Here is a 22,481-nt window from a genome sequence, read left to right as displayed (position 1 = left end):
ATTTCCGGATTAAAAACTACATATATGAAACATAATGCTAGTCCGCTTATCTGTGGGTTGTATCACATCGATTTGTTACGTACATAACGTATCTTTCGCATGCGGTTGGAGGTCGAGTGGTGTGATGTACATTCACACACAAAGTGATAACTGATATAATCGCACATATCATCCGACTAGCATAGTTTGTCTTAAGTAAACCTTTAAACGATTTTAAATACAAAAGGAAATAGTTTGTTTTGTAAAAACATTTACAGTTAAACGTCCTATTTCGTTCGCCTTACTTTTCAAAAGTATATTTGCGCATGCGCACTACGCTTTTCTGTAGTAAAGAATACGACAAGTCAGTGAGTAATACATATTAGTCATTCTGGTTCCACTTTATGTTTTAATTATGCAATTTGTTTATGGAAATTAAACGGAATGATCTTCATCATAATAATTATAAGATTTATATCATTTTCAGATTGGCGTTGGTCGGTAGAGCTCTTCTCAATTTAATTGAAAGCTTGGTCAGTGTAAGAAAACTAAATAAAATTCCGAAGTTTTGTGGTTTCGTTATTGGTATTGGTGACCCTATATTAATCATCCTGTGTGTGTGTGCCGTCCTGAAGACATTTTCTACATGTTTTTTTAAATAAATTTCGTCCCATTCTAAATACCAACTGTTGGAAACGTTTTAGTTGTGTATACAGTAACAATGCGCCAAATTATGACGAGCAATAGTGTGTGCTATCTTGAGGTCTCGATTTAGAACCCTAATTTCAATTTAAACTTTTGGTGTCCAAAAAATGAAAATGATCCAGTTCTCATTCTATTTTCACTATATGCATAAAGGGAACGAAGCTGATACTAAATAGTAATAATTCAGAAAGAAAACACCTTCTTTCAAACTTTCCTTAAATCAATGGTAAGCAATTACTTTAACGCTAAATTTTATACCGTCAAGTGAATTTGGCTTTGTCATTTGTTGAATCTGTACCTTCTATCAGCTACTTTTGAAAGATAATACACAATAATTATGATTATGTCTTCATGTTCAACCTGTTATGGTAAAAGCCTCTAGAGCTTGGCCCGAATTCCCCCACAACAACAAAAGAAGCGTACAACATCAAATATCCCTTGTCATTCAGGCAACATATGTTTTAATTTGGTTTAACAAACAGGTATCGTGATGATCATTTTACTGACATCAAGATATTGTATTGTGGAAATAAATAGTAACTATTCCTGTCAATATAAAATGGAAATATAACTGAGACTCCAACCTACATATTTTTAAATTTTCGGTAAAAGATAAACGGTTATATTAATTTCATTAGATTAGGTTGGTGTTAACATTACCGTCAATTTAAATCGCCAAACGTAATGCTCAATTCTAACATCAGGAAACGAGTACATTCGAAAACATACATTACGGCAATGAAAACAATTCACAAACTAGTATTTAGAATACAAACTTGAGAAATTTCAAAAAAATAAGCAAGTACTTTGATTTTTGTTGATTTTAAAGTGAAATATGTATTTGGTTCAAGCAGGTTTGAGAAAACGGACAAGATGATCAGACACAATTGTTTATTATAACTGCCTTGGATTGCACAGAAGTGAAAATGGTACCCCGAAGAGTGCATCTTGTAGGGTGTAGCGTCCCATAAAGTACGAAAAGTCGCGGAATTGGGGATAATTTGACGCACCTGACGTGACCAAATAACGTCCTATGCACCCCGACGAGTGCATCTTGTAGGGGATACCAGCATAGTCACGTACAGGGATGCTGAGATATTTTCGACATAAGCTACCCCATTTTGAGGCATTTCTTGCAGCATTTTAGCCTATAAGAGGGCATAGTAAGCGAATGGAAACGGTGACACAATGACGTCAGAGATGGCATGACGTAGGGAATCAAGAGACCTAAATTTCAAGACCAGTACCGACCACCTACTATTTTTAGTTCCGGAGATATCTTCGAGATTATCTCACCCTTACAAGATCTACAGGAGCGCGTTAAATGTACTACGAAAAGACTCGAATTTGGAGATACTTTGACGCGCTAGATACCGGTGACTTAATAAAATCCCAGGCACAGAGTTGAGTGCCTTTTGTAAGGTATAGCGTCCCCTAAATGACAAAAATGGTCCCAGCCTCGTAACGTTCAGGGAGGCTGAGTTATTTTCGACATTAGCTACCCCATTTTTGAGGCATTTTAGCGTATAAGAGAGGTTGGTTCTAAGCACCTTTCATACTGACCCCGATATTATTAAATTACCGTCAGCTGTTTCGCATTTAAAAAAATCCCTCACAGATTGCAGTGATATGTTCCTTATCCTGATATACTGATTAATCTCACGGTTATTTTCAATAGAGGAAAAATGACTTAAATATACTTGGGACAAGACAGGAGAAATTAGCAAAACCGTGAGTATTCGTTTTCGGTAAATGTAGTAAATTAAAATCATGTTACTACATATCAAATTTAATAGTATGTTGTTGTTGATTGTATTATTGTTGAATTGGTATTATTAATTCCCTGAAAGACAAAATGAAAGAAATATGTTTGTTTTAAAGTACTTCTCTCCAACCCTTTCCTTGCCTCAACGTAACATATTCACAAAGTGTGTATTTTGAGATAAGTTACATTCTCTTTTATTCATGCATTGCAGAACCGGTTAAAATACTTCGAGCCTCGCGAATATCGAGCAAGGAGAGAATGCTTTTTTGAATGTATTTTTTCATTGATACGTTAATTCGTTTAATAAAGTCATGATTACCTTGTTTCTTGTTTTCAACGTTATCTCCAGTAAAGAGGAGTAGGTATTGAAAGATGTTTTTTCCTGATTTCGGCAAGCCTCATTACCTTGCAACGCAGGGGCCATCGGGTCGGATTTTTATATCCGGAACGGAAACATATGAGATTTATTATTAAACCCGTGTTAAATCGTCCATATTGCCATACCAAAGATCACCCAAACATTAGAAAAAGTAATAACTTTGGCTGTTACTCGGCATCAAAATAGGAATACATAGTGTGGGAGGGTGGCGTGAGAGATGTGTACAGCTAAACAAGTTAAAACTAGTGAACCGTTAATATGCTGACCGTTCCAAGATGGTAATTTCATTATTTACTGATCAAGCTATTTGTTTCATGTATGGTATGTATGTCGTGCTTCCACGTGCTGTGTTCAGTATATATTGGCCCCGAGCCTAGCGCTTTTAAATTAATTGGTTTCTGCTTTATTCGACCCTTGAAATAGAATTAGAATTTGATAATAATCCGCGTTCTTCCCTGCAAAAGGGTCCGTTTGAGTACCGCTGAACTTTGTTGATAATGTGTATTTCCATGATTTTGTTAGATTATTTACCATTTAACATGCTACTACAAATGCTATTAGTAGATATTTACACCACAACTTCCATTCCTGAAATAACTGCCTTTCGGCAATTGCGAATATTGTTCGATGAACGCAACAACTTCGGATATTTCCGGATCGCGAATCATCTCATAACAATATACACGAAAAATGAAAATTGTTTATCTTGTAATTGTTCGTATTTTGTCAGCAGATCCCGAATCAATTTTAAATTAAATAAAAAAGTAGACAGAGTTAATTTATGATATTTTAATTTAATTGTTGTCATTAATGTTGCAGTTTTACGTTTAAAGGTGATTTCAAGTGGTTGATCTTTTCCCGCGTTATTGTGACGTAATTTAATAAACTGTTTCCGGTTACGGTCGGGTCGTCCTATTTACAGAGTGGAGAAATATTTACTGTAAGTTTTCTATAGTGAAATGAAGTACTTTTCAACAATTCTTGAATAAAATAATCGACTACCGACTATGAACGCAGTTTGACTGGTTAAAGTACGCATTAAATATTTCGGACCCCAAACACTTTGACCAGCCCAACTGCGTTCATACCCTTATAATGACATCAACACCGTAATTTATTCTTCAAGTGCTATAACCATTTCATCGCATTTTCTCGACAATTCGTTCAAAAAGTAGCATTTATAATAGTAAAATAGGTATAAATGTGAGGTTTGTTACACTCAATTTGTAATAATGTTTTCTTTGTAAACCGATATACCTCCATTACTGAAATAGAGTGTTTTTGTTAAGCTAATTAAAATAAAATTAAAAACTGATAAAGAAAACATTAATATTTCTGAATATCTTTCAATTCAATTTTAAGATTCCTGCATCCATTATTAACTAGATTTTTGGTATAGATAACCTTTGATATAATTTTATGAATATTCAGAACCATGTACTTCGCTTTTTTATTTTTCCACAATATTTATATAACTGAAATTGTCTCAGCGATTTATCCCTGCACTCTGAAGTAATCTTAACGATATGAAAATAATGATGAAACATGCAAACTACAGGACAAATACAGTGTCGACACAATTGACAAGGATTCCAAAATGCTTAAGAAATGCACAACGCTAAAGTCTAACACATACTTAAAAAGTTACATACAAAAAGTATATAACAACAGCACGGATAACGCATGCAACAAAGTAGTTTGGTAATTTGGTAAATGGGCGTTTACACTAGTGTAAGATTTGTCATATTTGTCGCCAAACATAAATTACTTAATAAGAACTGTAAACATTGAGGTCCGGCAATTGACTTTAGACTTTAGTTATCATCATTCGAGACCGAATTCTAAAAATGGAGTAGGTATTTAACCGGGTATTCGGTATACAGCGGCGCGATTACTGTCTCGCTGTGCAGCAAGATTGTTTAAGGACTCGATGGAGAATTCCCCGTTAGAAAAAGGTGTATGGGTTATAATGCCATACACGCCATAATGTGCACATACCATATGTTTTTCGTTTGTCGACTGTTACTTCATAGGCACATATTACACTACGCAGTTAGCATCGAGAGCAAGCAAATTGATCTAAGTATTTGACTGAATTTTAAAAGGCGGTTAGGTTTAGTGGAGTTCTGTGCTGTTGTTCCGTGTTTTTTGTTTTTGATGTTTTGGTTGTGTTCTATGTATTTGGCGTTTACCTTTGCCATTAAACGGGGTTTAAGTTTAAGTATTTGGCTACGGAGCTTGTTTCTGTATTTTTTTCCTGTAAGTTGCGACCGATGTTTTTAAAATTAATTAGGTTTGTATAACCAGAATTCGGATATACATATTTTTTATAAGTTTTGCCTTTTATTTGGCTTATTGCGGTAGCATCATAAGCGGTGAAAGCCGCTTCAGGTACAGCTAGAAATCATGTTTAGATTATTTCCATTTTCTTCCACGGTTAACATCATTCAAACACGTGTAATCATATCACAAATTAAGTAGAAACAGGGAGGCGCTTCACCGTCATTCAATTCAATTAACAAGTTATCTCTTCATCAGTATTTGTGAAAATGCAACACTTAAGTTTTGCTAGCGTTTAACAAAATCATGGTTTGGAAGGTTCCAGTTTTAACTCCTCATACCATGTTTGGAGATTCATCTCTCCAAGTGCTTTTGTGGTCACCAAGTGAGATGTTACAACATCAAGACCGTTAATCCCCAAAGTAAATAAGTTTTATCCCTAGTTTAGTCATTGTCCATCCCCTACCTGGTTGGACTGTTTAACCTTATATTGATATTGATATACCTTATATCTGAAAATATGTTTAGTTCATTTCAACGCCTATAGTGAAAACAGTTCAGTTCCAGTCAACGTTCATGAATTACATTAGTAATGTTTGGTTCGTTGTTTTTTGTTATTTTTGAGGAGTGTGAGAAAACTATCTGCCACAAGTAGTTATAGGTATAATATCCAATCGTATCCAAAGGCATGCATTTTGAAAAATAACCTGAACTCGCTGATTATATTTGTGTACTATATGACGAGTCGTGACATGTCATTTGTGATTAGAAAAGGCTTACTCATTCATGCTATTATTTTACACAAAAATATAACGACTGATTTGAGGTTTTAGTTTCATTAAGGGCATTTAACAACAATTGAGAATCAAGTTATTACAACATTATCTTAATCATTCTCGCTGGAACAATGTAACGCGAGAGTGTGGCCGTGTGTTGTGGGGATAACCGAAGTAACTGAAGGAAACGCACTTGTCCGGCTTGCTGACTAAATACAGTCTCACATGCGGCCAGACCGGGAAACGAACCAAGCTCGCCTAGGTAAGAAGCGAAAGCGCTTACCACTGCGCTAACCGGATAACTTTTAGTTTAAGAAAGAACATTAATTTAGTGCATCTGTTAAAATACAGTCTATACTACCGTAACCAGTCTATCACTCTAGAATATATCCGATGACGTCTCATTTTTTTTTCAGTTTTATGAAGGCTTCATCACCTCTGTGTTTTAAAACAATTGTTTCATTACTTGTTAAAACATCTTATATATCATTAATTAGACCTGATTGAGCGTAATTTAAAATTTGATTTGGCGATTTCAACGGATTTAGATAGATCCCTATTTTTGCATTTTGTCTCGCCATGGCCACAATTGTCAATATTTAAATGATTTCTTGGGTCTGTTTTTTCACATACCAGTTTCTGCTTAATTAGGTTTAAGATTAATTATTCCTCGTTTCTTTTCATACACTTTTCAATGCATCGTGTGCATTTGCGGAAACAGGCCCCTCCGGGAAGCCATGTGGCCAGCAGCACGCGCCCTTACCCAGCGGCAGCCCTATCTGTGGCAGCATCGATGAAGTTGCGGGGTCGCGCACAACAGCCTGTGCCAATTGGCGCCTGCCACTTATCTTCCGGTCTACGGCACTTCAGACGGTCCAAGCACAGTACCGGCACTACTCGCGGCACCCGGTCAAGTAGTATCAGCACTGGCAGCGGAGCAGCCCCTAATCGCGGCACTCGGCCAAGCAGAGTCGTAAATAGGGTTAGGATTGAATGGTCAGCCACCGAGTTCAGGTCCACAAACCGGTAATTTTGACATGTTTTTCAGTCCTGTGCCTATGCTATCCGCATCACTTGGTATATCGGTAAATACAAAGTCCAAAATTATTGCTTGTCAGTTTGTTGACCTTGGTCAGCTTGTAACTCCTGAACAGAATGAATCGCCCACCAATCACATTGTATTGGCCCCTTCTGTCGAATTTGCATATAAGACTACCTCAAGGCGCAAAATTAACTCTATCGAAGTCCAGACTGATGCATTCTTGGTTTACTCTAGTGTTTATTTGCCGGGCCTTCCCGAAAAATATCAGGATCTTCTAAAATACGCCAGATTAATAAGAACAGCATCGAAAGGATAAATATGGTTGGTTGAAATATGACGAACAGTTTCGGTATCGTCAAGCCATGAATCCCGCCCGCTCTAATGCGGAAGACAACCAAGAATTGTGGCTTCTTTTTATCTAGTCCGCTTCCAGTTAATGGTGCCTCCAACCAGCTAGTGAGGCATTGTTATAACTTTAACACAGCAACCAGCTTCCGATCTAGATGCAGAGTTGCCCATGTGTGTTTAAAATGCTTTAATTTTCATCCTTATAGGTTCTGTCCGTCCATCACCCGTCCTTCTGTTAGTACAACTTCCGCGCCAGGTCGCCACTTCGGTGAATGGTCCGAATCCCCGCTGCGCGGACAACGCCCTGCAGGATCTGGAAAGTTCCCCAATGGTCCCTTCAGAACTAAAAAACTTTTGAATCGGTATCCAAATAAGCATGTTGCTAAAATGCTTTTAGATGGGTTTCCAGAAGGATTTAGGTCGAAATATACCTGCCCAAGATTAGGAATTGAATTCAAAAACTTATTGGCAGCTAAAACTCATTTTTCGGAAACTCTTAACATAATAAACAAAGACAATTCATTATACCGTATGGCCGGTCCTTATGGAACCGCCTTTAGTTAATGTTCGTACTTCTCCAAAAGGCGTTATTGCCAAGTCTAGTGTGGGGGGGGGGGGTCGCTTAATAACACACTTGTCTTACCCCGAGGGTAAAAGCGTAAACGAGGGGATTAACCATAGCCTGTGTTCGGTTAAATATACTTCGTTTGGCACCGTAACGGACATGATATTAAATCTTGGGGAAGGGGCATTGATGACAAAGCGTTACTTAAAATCAGTAATTAGATTAATGATAATTCATCCAGCCGACTTCCACTTGCTTGGTATGAAACTCAGGGACAACTATTACTACGACAAATGTTTATGTTTCGGCTGCAGCTACGCCCCTACTCTATTCGATTTTTCTTAACATTTTTATATTGGGCAGTATTCGATGCTTCTGGCTTTTAAAAACACAATAGATCACTATTTGGACGACTTTATTTTCGCTGCACCTGCAAATTCCAACCATCGCACGGAACTCTTGGGTAATTTTCATTTGATTTGTAATACCCTCGGCGTCCCTATTGCCGAACAAAAATCTGTGGGCCCAACAACTCGTTTAGTCTTTCTTGGCTTATTAATAAATTCATCAACTGAAAATATGTATTCCTCGGGAAAAAGGATGATTTAATAATTACAATAAACTCGATGCTTAGAAAAAAAAAGTTCAATTGCGGGAAGAACAATCCTTGGCAGGGAAATTAAATTTTGCCTCTCCGGCAGTGCGTGGTGCGCGTGCCTTTATCCGCCGGTTTTACGACGCAACGTCCAATGATAAATGAAAACGTTTTTATATCCGTCTAACAGTCGCATTAAGATAAGATGTATTGGTATGGCTCAAATTCTTCTCAAGTTTTAATGGTAAGGTCAGAATCCCAGAATCAATTTGGCATTCGAGTGAATCTTTGCAATGGTTGATTGACAGCGCAGGGACAGTGGGCTTAGGCGCAGCCTGTTACATGCGGGGTCGATGGGCTTTCTTTCAATGACCCGCGTCATGGAAAAACACTTATTTGTTAAAGGATTTGGCTTCCCTAGAGCTAGTCACGGTCTTATTGGCTGTTAATTTATGGAGCGAACACATTGCGAATAAAAAAAAATTGTCATGCGGTCAGACAATCTTGGCGGCCTGGTGCATATTCTTAATAAGCAAACTGCTAAATTAAAACCAGTAATGCACCTCTTCAGGCCTTTTATATTGTGCATACTCCAACATCACGTTCATAGCTCGCCACATATCCACCAAACTTCAAGTAATATGTGCTCGTAAGCGCTGAGACAAGTTCCGGCAAGCGGCGCCAGAGGAGAACCAGTGCCAGAACCAATCTCCAAGGCTTTCATGTCAGTGATTTACTCGACGAAGCTGATATATTATCAATTGTCTCCAGTTACATTAATACAAGTTTGTCATACACGCAAGGCATTAGTGCATGCTCACTGTTCCGGTGCGCACATCAGCTTATTGAATACTGGCCCCCTCCCGTAGACCACATAGTTTTATCCATTTCCTTTTTATCACTACAGAGCCGTTCCCACAACACGGCCGCTTATACACAGCTTACATAAGGTGCCAATGCAAACTTGTGGGCGTATTCGATCCAACATCCAGTTTTTAGTTTTAAAAATAGTAGACGGATAAAAAGGCAGTGCATCTGCATGGACACTCGCTTACCTATCACGCCTCAGATTCTATGTTCCGTGTAAGGTGTACTTCCAGTTATTTGTAGAAATGCTTATGGACAAATACTCCTTTCCACTGGCGATTCGTCATATCGGCGGCCGACGTCTCTGTTTGCAAGGAAGTTGCTCAAATAAGGCTCCGTTTTTCAAAACCAGACCAGTATAGGACGTCACAGTGGATCAAAATACAGGTTTCTAGTAGTCCAATTTGCCCCGTGACAGCAATACCCAAACACCTAAGTATTTGTCCAAAATGCGAGAGTCCCCTATTGTGTCATTTCAATGGCTCCCCAGTCACCACATACCAATTCTCGGCAGTGCTAAAAAAATCCCTCTTGCACTTGGACGTTTGTTACGCCTGCTTTAGCTTTCATAGCTTTCGAATTGGGGCTGTTACTTCCTCAACCCTAAAATGGGTTCATTTGGATGAAAGTAAGCTTGCCGGTAGGTGGCGCTTTGACTCTGTCCGCACGTACATACGCCCAAATATGGTTTCCTTCCTAGAATACTATAAACATGCTCATTGGACGCTGTACACCAGGGTCACTCATAAATGCAATTGTGTTTTTAATTTATTTTAGTTTGGATGTTTGTTTCATCAATAATCTAACAAGCGTTCTGGGCTAGCCGCAAAAGTCCCGGGGGTTCAAATTTGGGGTTTCAAAACCTAGATATGTGGTGGCAAGGCTACAGTGGTCTTGGGGTTACAAAGTGCCGGAACAAACTAAGGACTTAAACATTAACTGTTAAAGATAAGGTCTCCCCCAAACTTCATTTTAATTCACTATGGAGCTAATAATATCTGCGAAACAAAATCCGTTCAAATATGCAATTTATAATGGGAATAGTTAAATTTATCAATCTGAACATATCCAGTACTATTATTATTTGGTCTCAGCTATTGCCTAGAATGTCATGGCGCCATAATACAAATTTATCTGCCATGGACAATGCAAGAAATATAATTAATAGCTTTGCAGCAAGTCTGGTTTTGAACATGGGGGGGGGGGCAGGTACATCAAGTATAATCACATAAAGCTAGGCGCTTTTCGTCTGTTTTCTGATGGGGTACATATTTCTGAATTAGGTAACAGTCTTTTCCTTAATCGCATCTCTGCTGGAATCGAGTGTTTTACTACCAGTGGCCACACTGTAAACCCCCAATAACAAGTTGCTTACCAAGTCCAGGGCCGTGTGGTATGGCCCCAGGAGGTATACATACTTAATATTGTGTTACATTTGTAGTAGAGCTCAGGTCGCTTCATGAACGGGGATTATGAAGTTAATCAAATGGTTTTAGCAGCTTATAGTAATAAATAAGGAGTTGAATTATTGGGTATAAATTCTTGTCGCTTCGTTTTATATTTTTGGCCCTGAACCTTTGCTTCGCGCAGGTTCAATTTGCGCGGTGGCGATTTACATTTAGTTAATACTTAAAATATTGAATACGCCTAGGTAGCTCAGTACCGCTGTTACCAGGGTCTATATGCTGATGGTGTTTAAAGTGTACAATGATAAATATACCTATAGCATAATCGATAACTGATAAATACAAATGGTCGGATAAAAAAACAACGTATTATACACTGCAGCTTTCTGTTTCCGTATTACACACTAGACACAAGTACTTTTTTCGATCGCACATGTTCGGAAGTTTCCGCCATTCCAATTGTATTTTTTAGATTGACCAGGTTCATTTATAAATGGTAAATTGTGTTATAGTTCAGTTGTATATGACAAAATTGTTTTTTAGTAAAGTAAAGAAATTTTTAACAATAAATTCCATTTGCTACATGCTCGATCGGATGATATATGATATATTTCACATGTACAAAGTAATTTTTACAAACGCTCACTCGGGACAAACCTTCACTATCAACCATAACGACAGATCGCCACAGAAACACAAACGTAATCGGATTCGTGTAGTCAGTGACAGTGACAGTGCATGAGTGCCCTTAAATCAGTTCAATTGATAAAACTCACATTTACAAACTCAACCGATTTCTTATTATAAAACGGCGGGCGTTTACTTTTGTTTTAGTCAATTCATAAGTGATGTCACACAGAGTCGCGTGAATTATTTATATTCATACGCCATTTATATTTTGTATTTTACATGGATACTTGGTACTATTTTGTATCGGTGCTATCGTGTTAGTTGGTTCAATGACATTAAAACGTAAACAAAATTTTCTGTTTTTATTCAGAAATAGTTTGAAGGTATATAATAAAAGAACAGTTATGTTAGTCGGTTGATCCATGGTGTTGTATCACTTCGTGTTGCTTGTGGAAGAATCCGTATCGCACGAGACCAAACAACAACAAGAATCAACAAACTAACATAATATTCCCTATATGTCAATTCTGACAACAAAGAACAGCTGATGATGAGTCTATTAAGTTGTCAACGGCAAAGTGCGAAATAATAATCATTAACACAGTTGTATTTGATATATCCAATGAGGTGTTGTTTCTCGAACACACACGCGTTGTTTGTAGGTCACAACGTGTATAAACCTCATTAAAAAGACATGTTTACCTCAACTTTTTCTCACACACACCCACACGTTTTTCATACTTGATGTCTTCAAAAGCATGCTGCGTCCATGTTTTTCCCCCTCCCTCGTGTTTTTCTGCAATTACATAAATGAGGTTGTCTGTTATTGGTGTTGTAACAAATCCTCTGTGTGTGTAGATCATAGGTTCTCCGGAGTCCCATTGAAGTTTACTTCTATCAAGATGGTTGCTTGCTCCTATCCATAACGACATATCTGCAATATTTGTGAAGTTTATCAATTCGAACACGAAGTCGTCTTCGCTTTTATCGGAGATTGAAACAAGGTAACTTCCATATGCACGGCAAAAAATTTGTGCATTAATCAACTTTATACTTGTAAACATAAGATAACAAGACGCCCCGAAAGAAATCCACCCGGATTGACATGTTTTCTCAGGCGGAACTGAAATCGCATATATTGCTAAACCGTGCAATGCTGACCACCTTTCATCACCGTATTTGTCCTTAATGAGCAAGTCACATACTGGACGTTGTTTGAAGTAGCGTATGGTAGCATCGCACTGTGGAGTACCTCCATATTTGGAACAAAGACCCAAGCACTCTACAGCTGAACGAGCAGTGACTCTGTTTAATTTTGTTCCAGAGAAGACTGATATTCCTTCGAGTTTTTCGTATTTACTCAGTTGCAGACCTACTGCAGTTGTTAATAACATGTTAGCAAATGTTCCGAATAGGCAAGCTAAATGCATGGCGCTTCAAATTTAACGATTTATATTATGTTTTCAATATTTCAACCTTCTAATCTGATGAGATGTCTGTATGAAACGATGATATCACCGGCCGTGCCTTCCAGATATTAAAATATGTTACGATTTAACCAATGGAGAAATTTTCTAGTCACGTGACAACCCAACATAAAATTAGTTTCAATCTGTATATTTTAATATCAGATAAATATTGACGGTGGTTGTTATTTGATTCAAGCGTTTCAGCAATTATGCAAATTGTGTTCTTTTAATGATGTAAGGAAATATTTTAACAGCTTTTCATTTTAAATGCTTTTAACAGATTGTTTCAAAGAATTGACATGTGATAAATTTTTCATTTCAACTTCATTATTATAATTTTCAAAATATATATTGACATTTAACACTGGTCACAATTTATTCGAAAAAATAATGTATTTACTGTATGGAGAAGATAATGACTTATTTAAAATTCAAAAACGTACATACTTCTATGATTTCATTCTGGAATATGGTTCCTAACATTTAACTTGATTTAGGTTTTCATGAATAAGTTCGTTGTGTCGTATTTTACTGTTATGAAAGGATTTACTTTTGTCTTAAAGGTAAAGTCTACTATTGCTCATGAGGAGTTTTTTTAAAACAATGTAAAAACAAAATAACGACCAAACTTCAAGTAGTATTACATGCGGCATTAATTTCAAAACGCCTGTGAAAGGGAATATAGGGTTTATACACCTTTTTAAGGTCGTTACCATCTACAAAGGCCCGCACAATTGTTTACAGTATTTTTAGGGCCTTTTGCAGATGGTAACGACCTCAAAAAGGTGTATTATCGCTATATTCCCATGAAATACACACCATGAGTAACTTTTATGTTTAAAAAAGTTGTTAAATGCTACGAACATGCAAAAACATTTATTTCAAAATAACCTTCAAAACAGATATTTGTGTGACGACACGAGTGATAACATTGAACAAGTGTTACATTAAGCTCGATTAGGGCCGCAACATGACTCGACAGTTGCATTTTTGTTCCAACACTTTTTTGTTTAGTGTTCAGTCGTTTAGAAAGTGTTTGTTTTTAGAAATATACTGGATTACTTGGATTATACACACACAGTAGATATCGGGTAATCGATTTATTACCGATGTATTACTTATGTAACATTTGTATGTTTTGGCAACTAATTTAAAACGGGAAAAATGTTTAAATGTTCTGGATAAAATGTACAGCATCTTCAGCATCAGAGGAAAAAAAATTGTCATTGCATACGATGTAATGGAATCATGTCCATTTAAGCCGTTTGTTCTGATTACAATCGACACAAGAATTAAAGGTGGAAAGAGTCAAAGGTTCTAGACTTAATCGAAGTGATTTATAAGCAACTATGAAGTCAAAACAACTGCAGAAAGTACAGTCTAGTAAGTCACCTCCGCTTGCCAGGTAAAGACAACTCAGAAGAAAATATGTTTGTTACATTTTGTTTATTTCATCTCTTATAATTGTATACAGCTATACATGCTGCAATATGTTTTGTGCAAACATTTGCATCGCGGAACCACCTAGTATAACTTTTATTTATTGTCTCTATGTGCAAGTCCAGCAAGTCGAGCACGATGCAAGTGCTATGGTTTAACTGGTTCCAAGCCCTACTGATGTGTATTTTGTGGTCACAGAACCAGGCTTTATTAACCCAGTTTTTCATAGTGCCGTGCAAGTAATCCGGCGCTCATTGGCTCGCGTTTGACATCAATCGCATCATTTCTCAAAAGCTTTCCTTAATGTGGCAGGCGTAAGACGCAGGAATGCAGTGCGTCCGTGTTTATATTAGCCTTAATGATTAACGGGGGAGCAGTGTAGTGTATTTGTGTGTGTCGGGGTAGAACACGCCGTCCGATAAGCGCAATCTGTAGAGCATCATGCTAATGTCCATCCCTGACCATGCAATTATTTTTTCCCTTGTTTACTTAAGTTTGCAATGGACTGAATTTAAAAGAAGAAAACAAAATATTGCAGAATATACGAGATATGGAAACCGACCTTCATAGTTCACAAACAAATCAAATTCTAGATACATTAAACAAGGAAAAAGAAAAAAGAAAAAAACTTAACGAAGAAAATATAAAAGGGATATTAATTAGATCAAAGGCCGTATGGATCGAAGGGTTTAAAAAAACACTAAATATTTTGCAAATTAAGAGAAAAAACGATCACAACAAAAAACAATCAACCAGCTTAACATTAATGACAATCTTGTATCAGATAATAATCTAGTTCCAGCTCATGCAAAATCATTTTATGAATCACTTTATAAGAATGATGACTATATAGAATATCCAGAAAATACCCCCTTCTTTCAAAATGAGAATAACTGTCTTTCCAATGAAGATCATAGGCAGGAATATCTTACTGAATATGAATGTTTTAACGCTTTATACGCAATGAAAAATAACAAACATCCCGGGTCGGATGGTCTGACAGCGGAATTTTATAAAACTTTCTTGAACGAAATAAAAAATACTTAGTTAAGTCTTTAAATTATTCATTATAAATTGTAAGTTTGACAGAATTGCAAAAACAAAGTATTATTACCATTCTTCCGAAAAAAAGATAAAGATATAACTCAAATAAACAATTGGAGACCAATTTCGCTTCTTAATATAGATCATAAAATAACTTCAAAGTCCATTGCCAATAGAGTAAAACCATTCTTACAGAAGAAATAAATTGTGATCAGACAGTATTTATCAAGGGGAGATATATTAGGGAAAATGTCAGAATTGTTCAAGAAGTAATTGATTTTACAAATGAAAATAATAAAGAAGGTTTGATATTCTTTTCTGATTTTAATAAAGCCTTTGATAGCCTCGATTACAATTTCCTAACAAAATGCCTTAAAAAGTTCCATTTCGGCAACGATATAATAAAATTGGTTCAACTATTTTATACAGATGCCAACGGTTGTGTTACGAATAATGGTTTTTTTTATCCGAGTTCTTTAATATACGTAAAGGTGTGAGACAAGGATGCCCCCTTTCCCCGTATTTAGTCATTTGTTGCATCGAACTATTGTCTATTGAAATCAGTTAAAATGATAATATCAAACATATATAGGTAAACAATATTGACCTAAAACAAAATCTATTTGCGGACGATGCTAGTTTCATTTTAGATTGATCAAAACAATTATTCGACACTCTTATTAAAACTTTAGATAATTATGAAAGTATATCAGGATTAACTCTAAACAAATCAAATTGCTAAATTTAAAGGCTAGGATCACTGAACGATAACAAAACAAGATTCTGCGACAGCAATTTCGAATGTAACATGAACACAGCGCAGGCACTAGGAATTATATTCAGTAACAATTCAAAAGTCATTAATGAATTGAATTTCAAAGATAAAATGCTGGAATTCGAAGCCTGTTTAGAACAATGGAAAAAAATGAAATCTTTCGCTTTTAGGAAAAATAACAGTTCTGAAAACGTTTGCAATTCCAAAGTTATTGTACCCATTAACAGTACTAGAATCACCCTCACATACATGTTTAAATGATATTAAACAAAAAAATGTTTAAATATTTATGAGACAATAAAGGTTTCAAGAAATCAGATTATACAAAGTTATGAAAATGACGGTTTAAAAATGCTTTACGTATTAAATTTCGAATGTGCAATAAAATCAAGTTGGGTTAAACGAATGCTGTTTCAAAATGGGTAAGAATATATGAAAATATGATGGTCAAATTTGGAAAAAAATTGTATTTTCAAATGTAATCCAGACCCAAATAAAATTGATAGGCTTGAAATTAAATCGAAATTTCTTCGTGATATAATTAAATCATGGACCAGTGTAACGTTTAGAAAAGAAGTAAACTTTATAGCGAAAGAAATTATTTGGAACAATAGTTACATACAACAACAAAACGATGACACATTTTTCTATAAGAATTGGTACAGCAAAGGTGTACAATACATTAAGCATCTGTATAACTTTCAACAAAAGCAGTTTTACAATTAACGACCTCCAATTTGTGTTTGCAAATTCTAGATTTTGCAAAATAAGGTACCCTTTAAATACGGTGTAATCGAATACTAGCCTATACTTTAGTTAGAAGGCTTCATTAAATTATGATTTTGGTGTTTTTTGTTTGCGAAATGTTTTTGGAAGTTTGTCTAATTGACCCGCCAACTTCGGGCCCCAGCGGGGTTTTCGCAGAAAAACACGGGGTTTTTCACTATCCCGCGGGATTTTTCTCCCGTTTTTCAAAAGCTGGGGAAAAATCCCGCGGGGTTTCAATAATACAAGATTCAAGCTATTTTAGCTCAAAACAACATCTTATATCAAAAGGAGCATTATGCTTCGACACCGGAAGGGAAAAAACGCGAAACAAAAAAAACCCGCTTTTCAGTACGGGGGTTTTCTCCTGCGGGATAAAACTCCAAGATTTTACCGATAATGCAAAATCCGTAAAAACCCCACTTCTGAGCCATTATATTATTGTTATGATGTTAATTATCACTTGTTTAAGGATTTTGAAATACTTGCTTTTTATTTAAAGAACAACAGAAATTTTATGAATGTTTTTACGGGAGAAAAACCCAGCAGAACCTGTTTTGACTATTTTTGATTTAAAACGCGATTATTGCACTTCATTTAAAGCAAAAACAAATGCTACTACATATGTATCTTATATGTTTCATATAACAACCATATTAGTTATGTAAATGATATTATTAAAGGTAATTTAACTAATTTCGAAACTTATGAAATAGTGTAATGTAACATTTTTTAAAAAAAATAATCTTCCTTTTTTAACCGTCTTTAAAATACTACAGGAATGTAAATTATACGTGATGTTAAAGAGTTGTAACGTTAAAAAGATGATATTGCTTAAAATTGTTTAATTATTGGTACTTGAATCTGACTTTAAACCGGTTTAACACAAACATACAATTACAATAATCAATACCAGTGTACATGTATCATGCTGGAAAATTACGAATGTGTCAGACGAATTATTTTGTTTTTCATAGAAGATAAACAAAATCATCGAGCTCTGCAGAACGATGAATCAGAATGACTGAATGACACTAAGTTTTGCAAAATGGATATATCCCAAACTTCCATGGAAAGTCATATATATTTTATTCTATTGCATTTTTGTGTGACTTTTTGAATATGTATCAGCTAAGAACACAGGTAGATCTACTTGACACAAACAATTTTAAGTAGGACAACTCTTGGTTATGCACCAGTCAGTTGTAACCGCCTCCGCCCCCCCCGGTCCAGGGAATGGCAGGGACTTTGACTTTCGGTCCAGCTAAGCCCGGGCAAAGGCCCATTTTCCCCAGCTATCCCCGGTATACACCCAGTCTCGGGTAATCATGGCCTCCCCAGTTCCGGAGAATAGAGGGGACTTTGACTTTCTGTCCAGCCAAGCCCGGATAAAATCCTTGTCCTGCAGGGACGAACTGCCGGTAAAATCCCTGCCAAATGATCCCGTACCCCAAGGACCCTAGGTAAGGCCTCCGGTAATCACAGCCTTCCCATGTCCGGAGAAAAGCGGGGACTTTGGCTTTCTGTCAAGCCAAGCCCGGGTAAAATCCTTGTCCTGCGGGGACAAACTACCGGTAAAATCCCTGCCAAATGATCCCGTACCCCAAGTAGTCCAAATAATTGTACGTTGACAGATTTTTTTTATGATTTTTGATATGGCAAATCCTTAATGTACAAATTGTTTTGTACCAAAAGTGGGTAGTTGTTCCGGGTTAAAGCATATTGCGTCCATTAGATATCATAAAAACAAGTAATATTACCAGATTATGTTATTTCATATTAGTTCCGTACATAAAAAATAAGTATCCAACGAACAATTATGAGTTTGACGGTCTATCTCAAAGCTTGTCGGAGGTGGCCGACTTATTACGATTGGGTCGAGTTGATCCGTTTGGCATAATTGTTGTCTGTGTCAGTCAACTTTCTTTTTATTGGAAAGGTAAATGTGTTTTAATGCATTAAATGCTTGTTTTGTGCAAAATAACTTTTCTTTTACATGGTAAATTATGAATATAAACCTTTATGATCAATTTCAACCATAAAATACTGCACTTCATACAATTTCAATATTTTTCAAACACCTCCGGTTTTTACACACACCCGTTCAGACATTAGGGATTGGAAGAAACCCGTATAACATGTCTATTATTTTAGACTTGTACCCCAAGGACCCTAGGTAAGGCCTCCGGTATACATGGTTTCCCCACCCTCCTAAAAAAACCTCGAGAAAAAAACAGCATTAAATTTACTCTAGAACCTTCCCTTGTTACATCACTTAGTTGTCAACTAGACCTTAGTGCTTGCAGATCTATATATCCTGATACAACTCTGGCTTACTCAATTAAGTTACAGATCTACTCATTGTTAGTATAAGGAAAACACGTTATTATAAGGAAAACACTTAATTCTGAACAATTTTTTAATGCTCAAATATGGTACAAATAGAGCCAACAAAATCAAGTGCAGCTGCAGGCTGGGACAGGTTGCAGGTGTTTCTGTTTCTTCTCTAGTTGTGCTCTGAAAAATATAACAGAACAAATATCTCTACATGTTTACTATTTATAGATTACATATTTGATTGTTACCACATGTCATAGTCTAATTACTTAAAGATTAATTAGATTTTTTGGGAAACCTACCAAGTGTTAATACCATACTATGATCAATGTATGCACAGGACCTGCTATTAAATTTTACTGTACCTGGGAAATGATACAGCAGCCTTGTTCCACACATTGTGATGTCTGGGGGTGGAAGTGTGATATCTATGTTTAAAAAATAGTATTGTATAAATATATAGAGGATATTAAATGAGTGTATGTTTAGTATTTAATTTATTGAACGAGTTGGGTAAATTTAGTTTTATCCAACGAGTTCAATACATTCAAAACTAATAACACACAAATTTGATATCCTCTTTATCACATAAACGTCCATAAGGTCTTTTTATGGAAGAAAATTTTATTTCTGCAGTCACGCTGCCCTTCGTTTTTCACTTGTTTAAATGTTGTGTTTTCTGCAAGTGATCAATACTTATGAAAACATTCAAACAAACCTGTATAATTGATTCTGGCAACACTAACAAGCAAACCTTTGTAACTGTTTAGAATAATATACTAACTCAGTAACTGGTAACAGTAACAAGCAAACCTTTGTAACTGTTTAGATAATATCAATACTAACTGGTAACAGTAACAAGCAAACCTTTGTAACTGTTTAGAATAATATCAATACTAACTGGTAACAGTAACAAGCAAACAATTGTTTGTAACTGCATGCTGACACTTTCAACTGCGGGAATGAAATATTTTCCATGTTTAATCATAACATAGTGTCCAGTGTTATACCTGCAGGCAGTTATAAAATTAAACCAAATGGTATATAATTTTATTGCATTTCTTGAAACAGCTTTGTTTTCAATAATTTGATATTACTACATTAGTCATGATGTATGTTAGTCTTTTGCATCTAAACTAAAATGTAACTTTGTGTTAGATCTTATTTTCATGTGTTACTTACGTATGCTCTTAACATTAATTACTGTTTTACTCATTTATCTGTCAACACGCTGCATGCTTTGTTATTATGCATGCATGTTAATTACATGCCGATAAAAGGCTATACATAGCTTGTGTTGTGTTTTTGTTCTATATACCAATGTGCGGACAATAAACAAATACATACATATGAGTATTGCTTTTGAAGGATCCCTATTTTTCATGATTGAAATAAAATTACCTCGTCTCCAGACTGGCTGCCTGTAAGGTAACTCCATCATCTTCTGAATCAATGTCCTGCCCCTCGGTCGAGTCAGTGTTCTACGTCATATCTCCCATCTGTGCACTAGTGTCACCAGGCCCTATACATCTGAATAATAGTAACAGACCATGTGTTAATTTGGTAACACAATATTTCACCAAAACATTTTCAAAGGTCATTTACCTTCCAACACTGATTAAAATGGGGACAACTGTCGGTCACAGTTGACAAGGCAAACAGTTACTAACATGATATATATATATATTTATACACATGTATGTCAATAATTCTCGAAAATTATTCCACCGCCCCCCCTCCCTCACCCATCATGAATATGATATCCTGGCCTCAGATCCCTCCTCCTCCTCTCTTTAAAATGATCCTCTTTTTGCCATTACTCTGTCCTCTCCATTGAAGTTAGCCTGCAATTTAAGAAAGGAAACTTTAAATTTCACACAAAAAATGGCACTTGTTTATACCAGCACAATTGGCATATATGACAAGAGCACCACCTGCGGGTTCTGAACGCTCGTCTGATTATATCCTTTTATTGTAAATTTATTTCATATTGTTCATTTGAAAGTGAATATTCCAATGTTTAAAAGTGATAGCTCTGAAAGTTTTCTTGTAAGTGGCCGTCTAAGCACATTATTTTAATTAAACTTAAAAAAATTAGACTATAGTCCACAAATACTAAAATATCCCCCATCCTCCCCGTTCCCTTCCAAATGAGTTTGATATATTGAAGGCATAATCCTTTCATTTTCTATGAAGAAGCTTAGTGTCCATTTCTCAAATTCAACCAAAATTCACGTTTTTTACCCTAAAAACAGGTGAGACTCAATATCTTTAGGGTAGAATGTGAATAAGGGTGTTAGATGTACAAGTTCCTCAAGTTTCGAAGTGACAGCTTTGATAGTTTCCATGTAACTGACCTGAACGCAAAACTTAACCCCAAGGCAAGGATAACAATCAAGTGATGACAATTGCTGCTTGTCATTTTTTTCAATAATGTATGAATTTAACAGTGTTATTAAAGGGACTAGACACCAGATGATACAATTGCAAAAAAATAGATAACTGTCAAAAACTTACATACAATTGATATATACTAGTGTATAACTTTTAATCTTACTTTAATAGCTATTGCATTATTATGAGGATCTACACAGACTATACGATATGAACCAACATGATAACATGAAATGTTTCACGCTTTTGAAGTGTATTCTTCATAATTGGAAATCAAAAGTAAAATTACAGGAAATGAATTACAATGTACCTATGTTTTTTAATAAGGTGACTGAAAATACTAAAATATGCAAGCTGGTACACCAGAAACTCATTTTAAACCAAAAACCAGTGCAAAATGGAAAAGAAGGAAGGGAGGCAGAACTAAGCGTAAAAGATCTAGATTGGAAAAACATTTATACCCAATCATTCAAACTTTGCATTGATACCAAATTAAGAGCATTTCAGTACAAATTTCTTCTTAGAATACTGCCTGATAATAGTAAACTTTATTGATACAATATTAGTTCATGCAGTCTGTGTGATATTTGCTCAATGTATATAGATTCGAACAAACATATGTTTTGGTGATGCCATTCCACCCAAATATTCTGGAACAAAATAACACGCTTACTTACAAGCATATTTGAGGTTGATATTTCGACAATAAATTACAGTGAGGTCACTTTTTGTAATTTTAAGTCTTTAAATGGAAATTATATTTATGCAATTAACTTCGTTATACTTCTTGCAAAATACTTTATCTCTAAATCAAAGTGTTAAGGAAGTACGCCTATCTATATATCGAGGCTTTTGTTCCATATTTTTCAAAGAGACTGAAATCTGAAAAGATAAAATGGCCAAAAATTAATTGTATACGT

At 35.8% G+C, this 22,481-nt stretch overlaps 2 protein-coding genes across 2 annotated transcripts in view; both read left to right on the top strand.

The window, feature by feature from the left end:
• LOC128222333 (CD109 antigen-like) overlaps positions 1 to 549 on the top strand; it is a 63,812-nt gene extending 63,263 nt beyond the window's left edge. Inside the window, 1 exon segment of the mRNA XM_052931313.1 lies at positions 467 to 549. Coding sequence (XP_052787273.1) covers positions 467 to 484 — 18 coding nt within the window. The 3' untranslated portion in view covers positions 485 to 549.
• Positions 1 to 22,481, top strand: part of LOC128222331 (CD109 antigen-like) — a 119,124-nt gene that overhangs the window by 13,891 nt on the left and 82,752 nt on the right. The window lies entirely within an intron of this gene.

Source organism: Mya arenaria, chromosome 16 (assembly GCF_026914265.1).
Source record: "Mya arenaria isolate MELC-2E11 chromosome 16, ASM2691426v1".
Taxonomy (NCBI): domain Eukaryota; kingdom Metazoa; phylum Mollusca; class Bivalvia; order Myida; family Myidae; genus Mya; species Mya arenaria.
The sequence above is the reverse complement of the archived record's forward strand: the minus strand, read 5'-3'. Positions and strand labels throughout refer to the sequence as shown.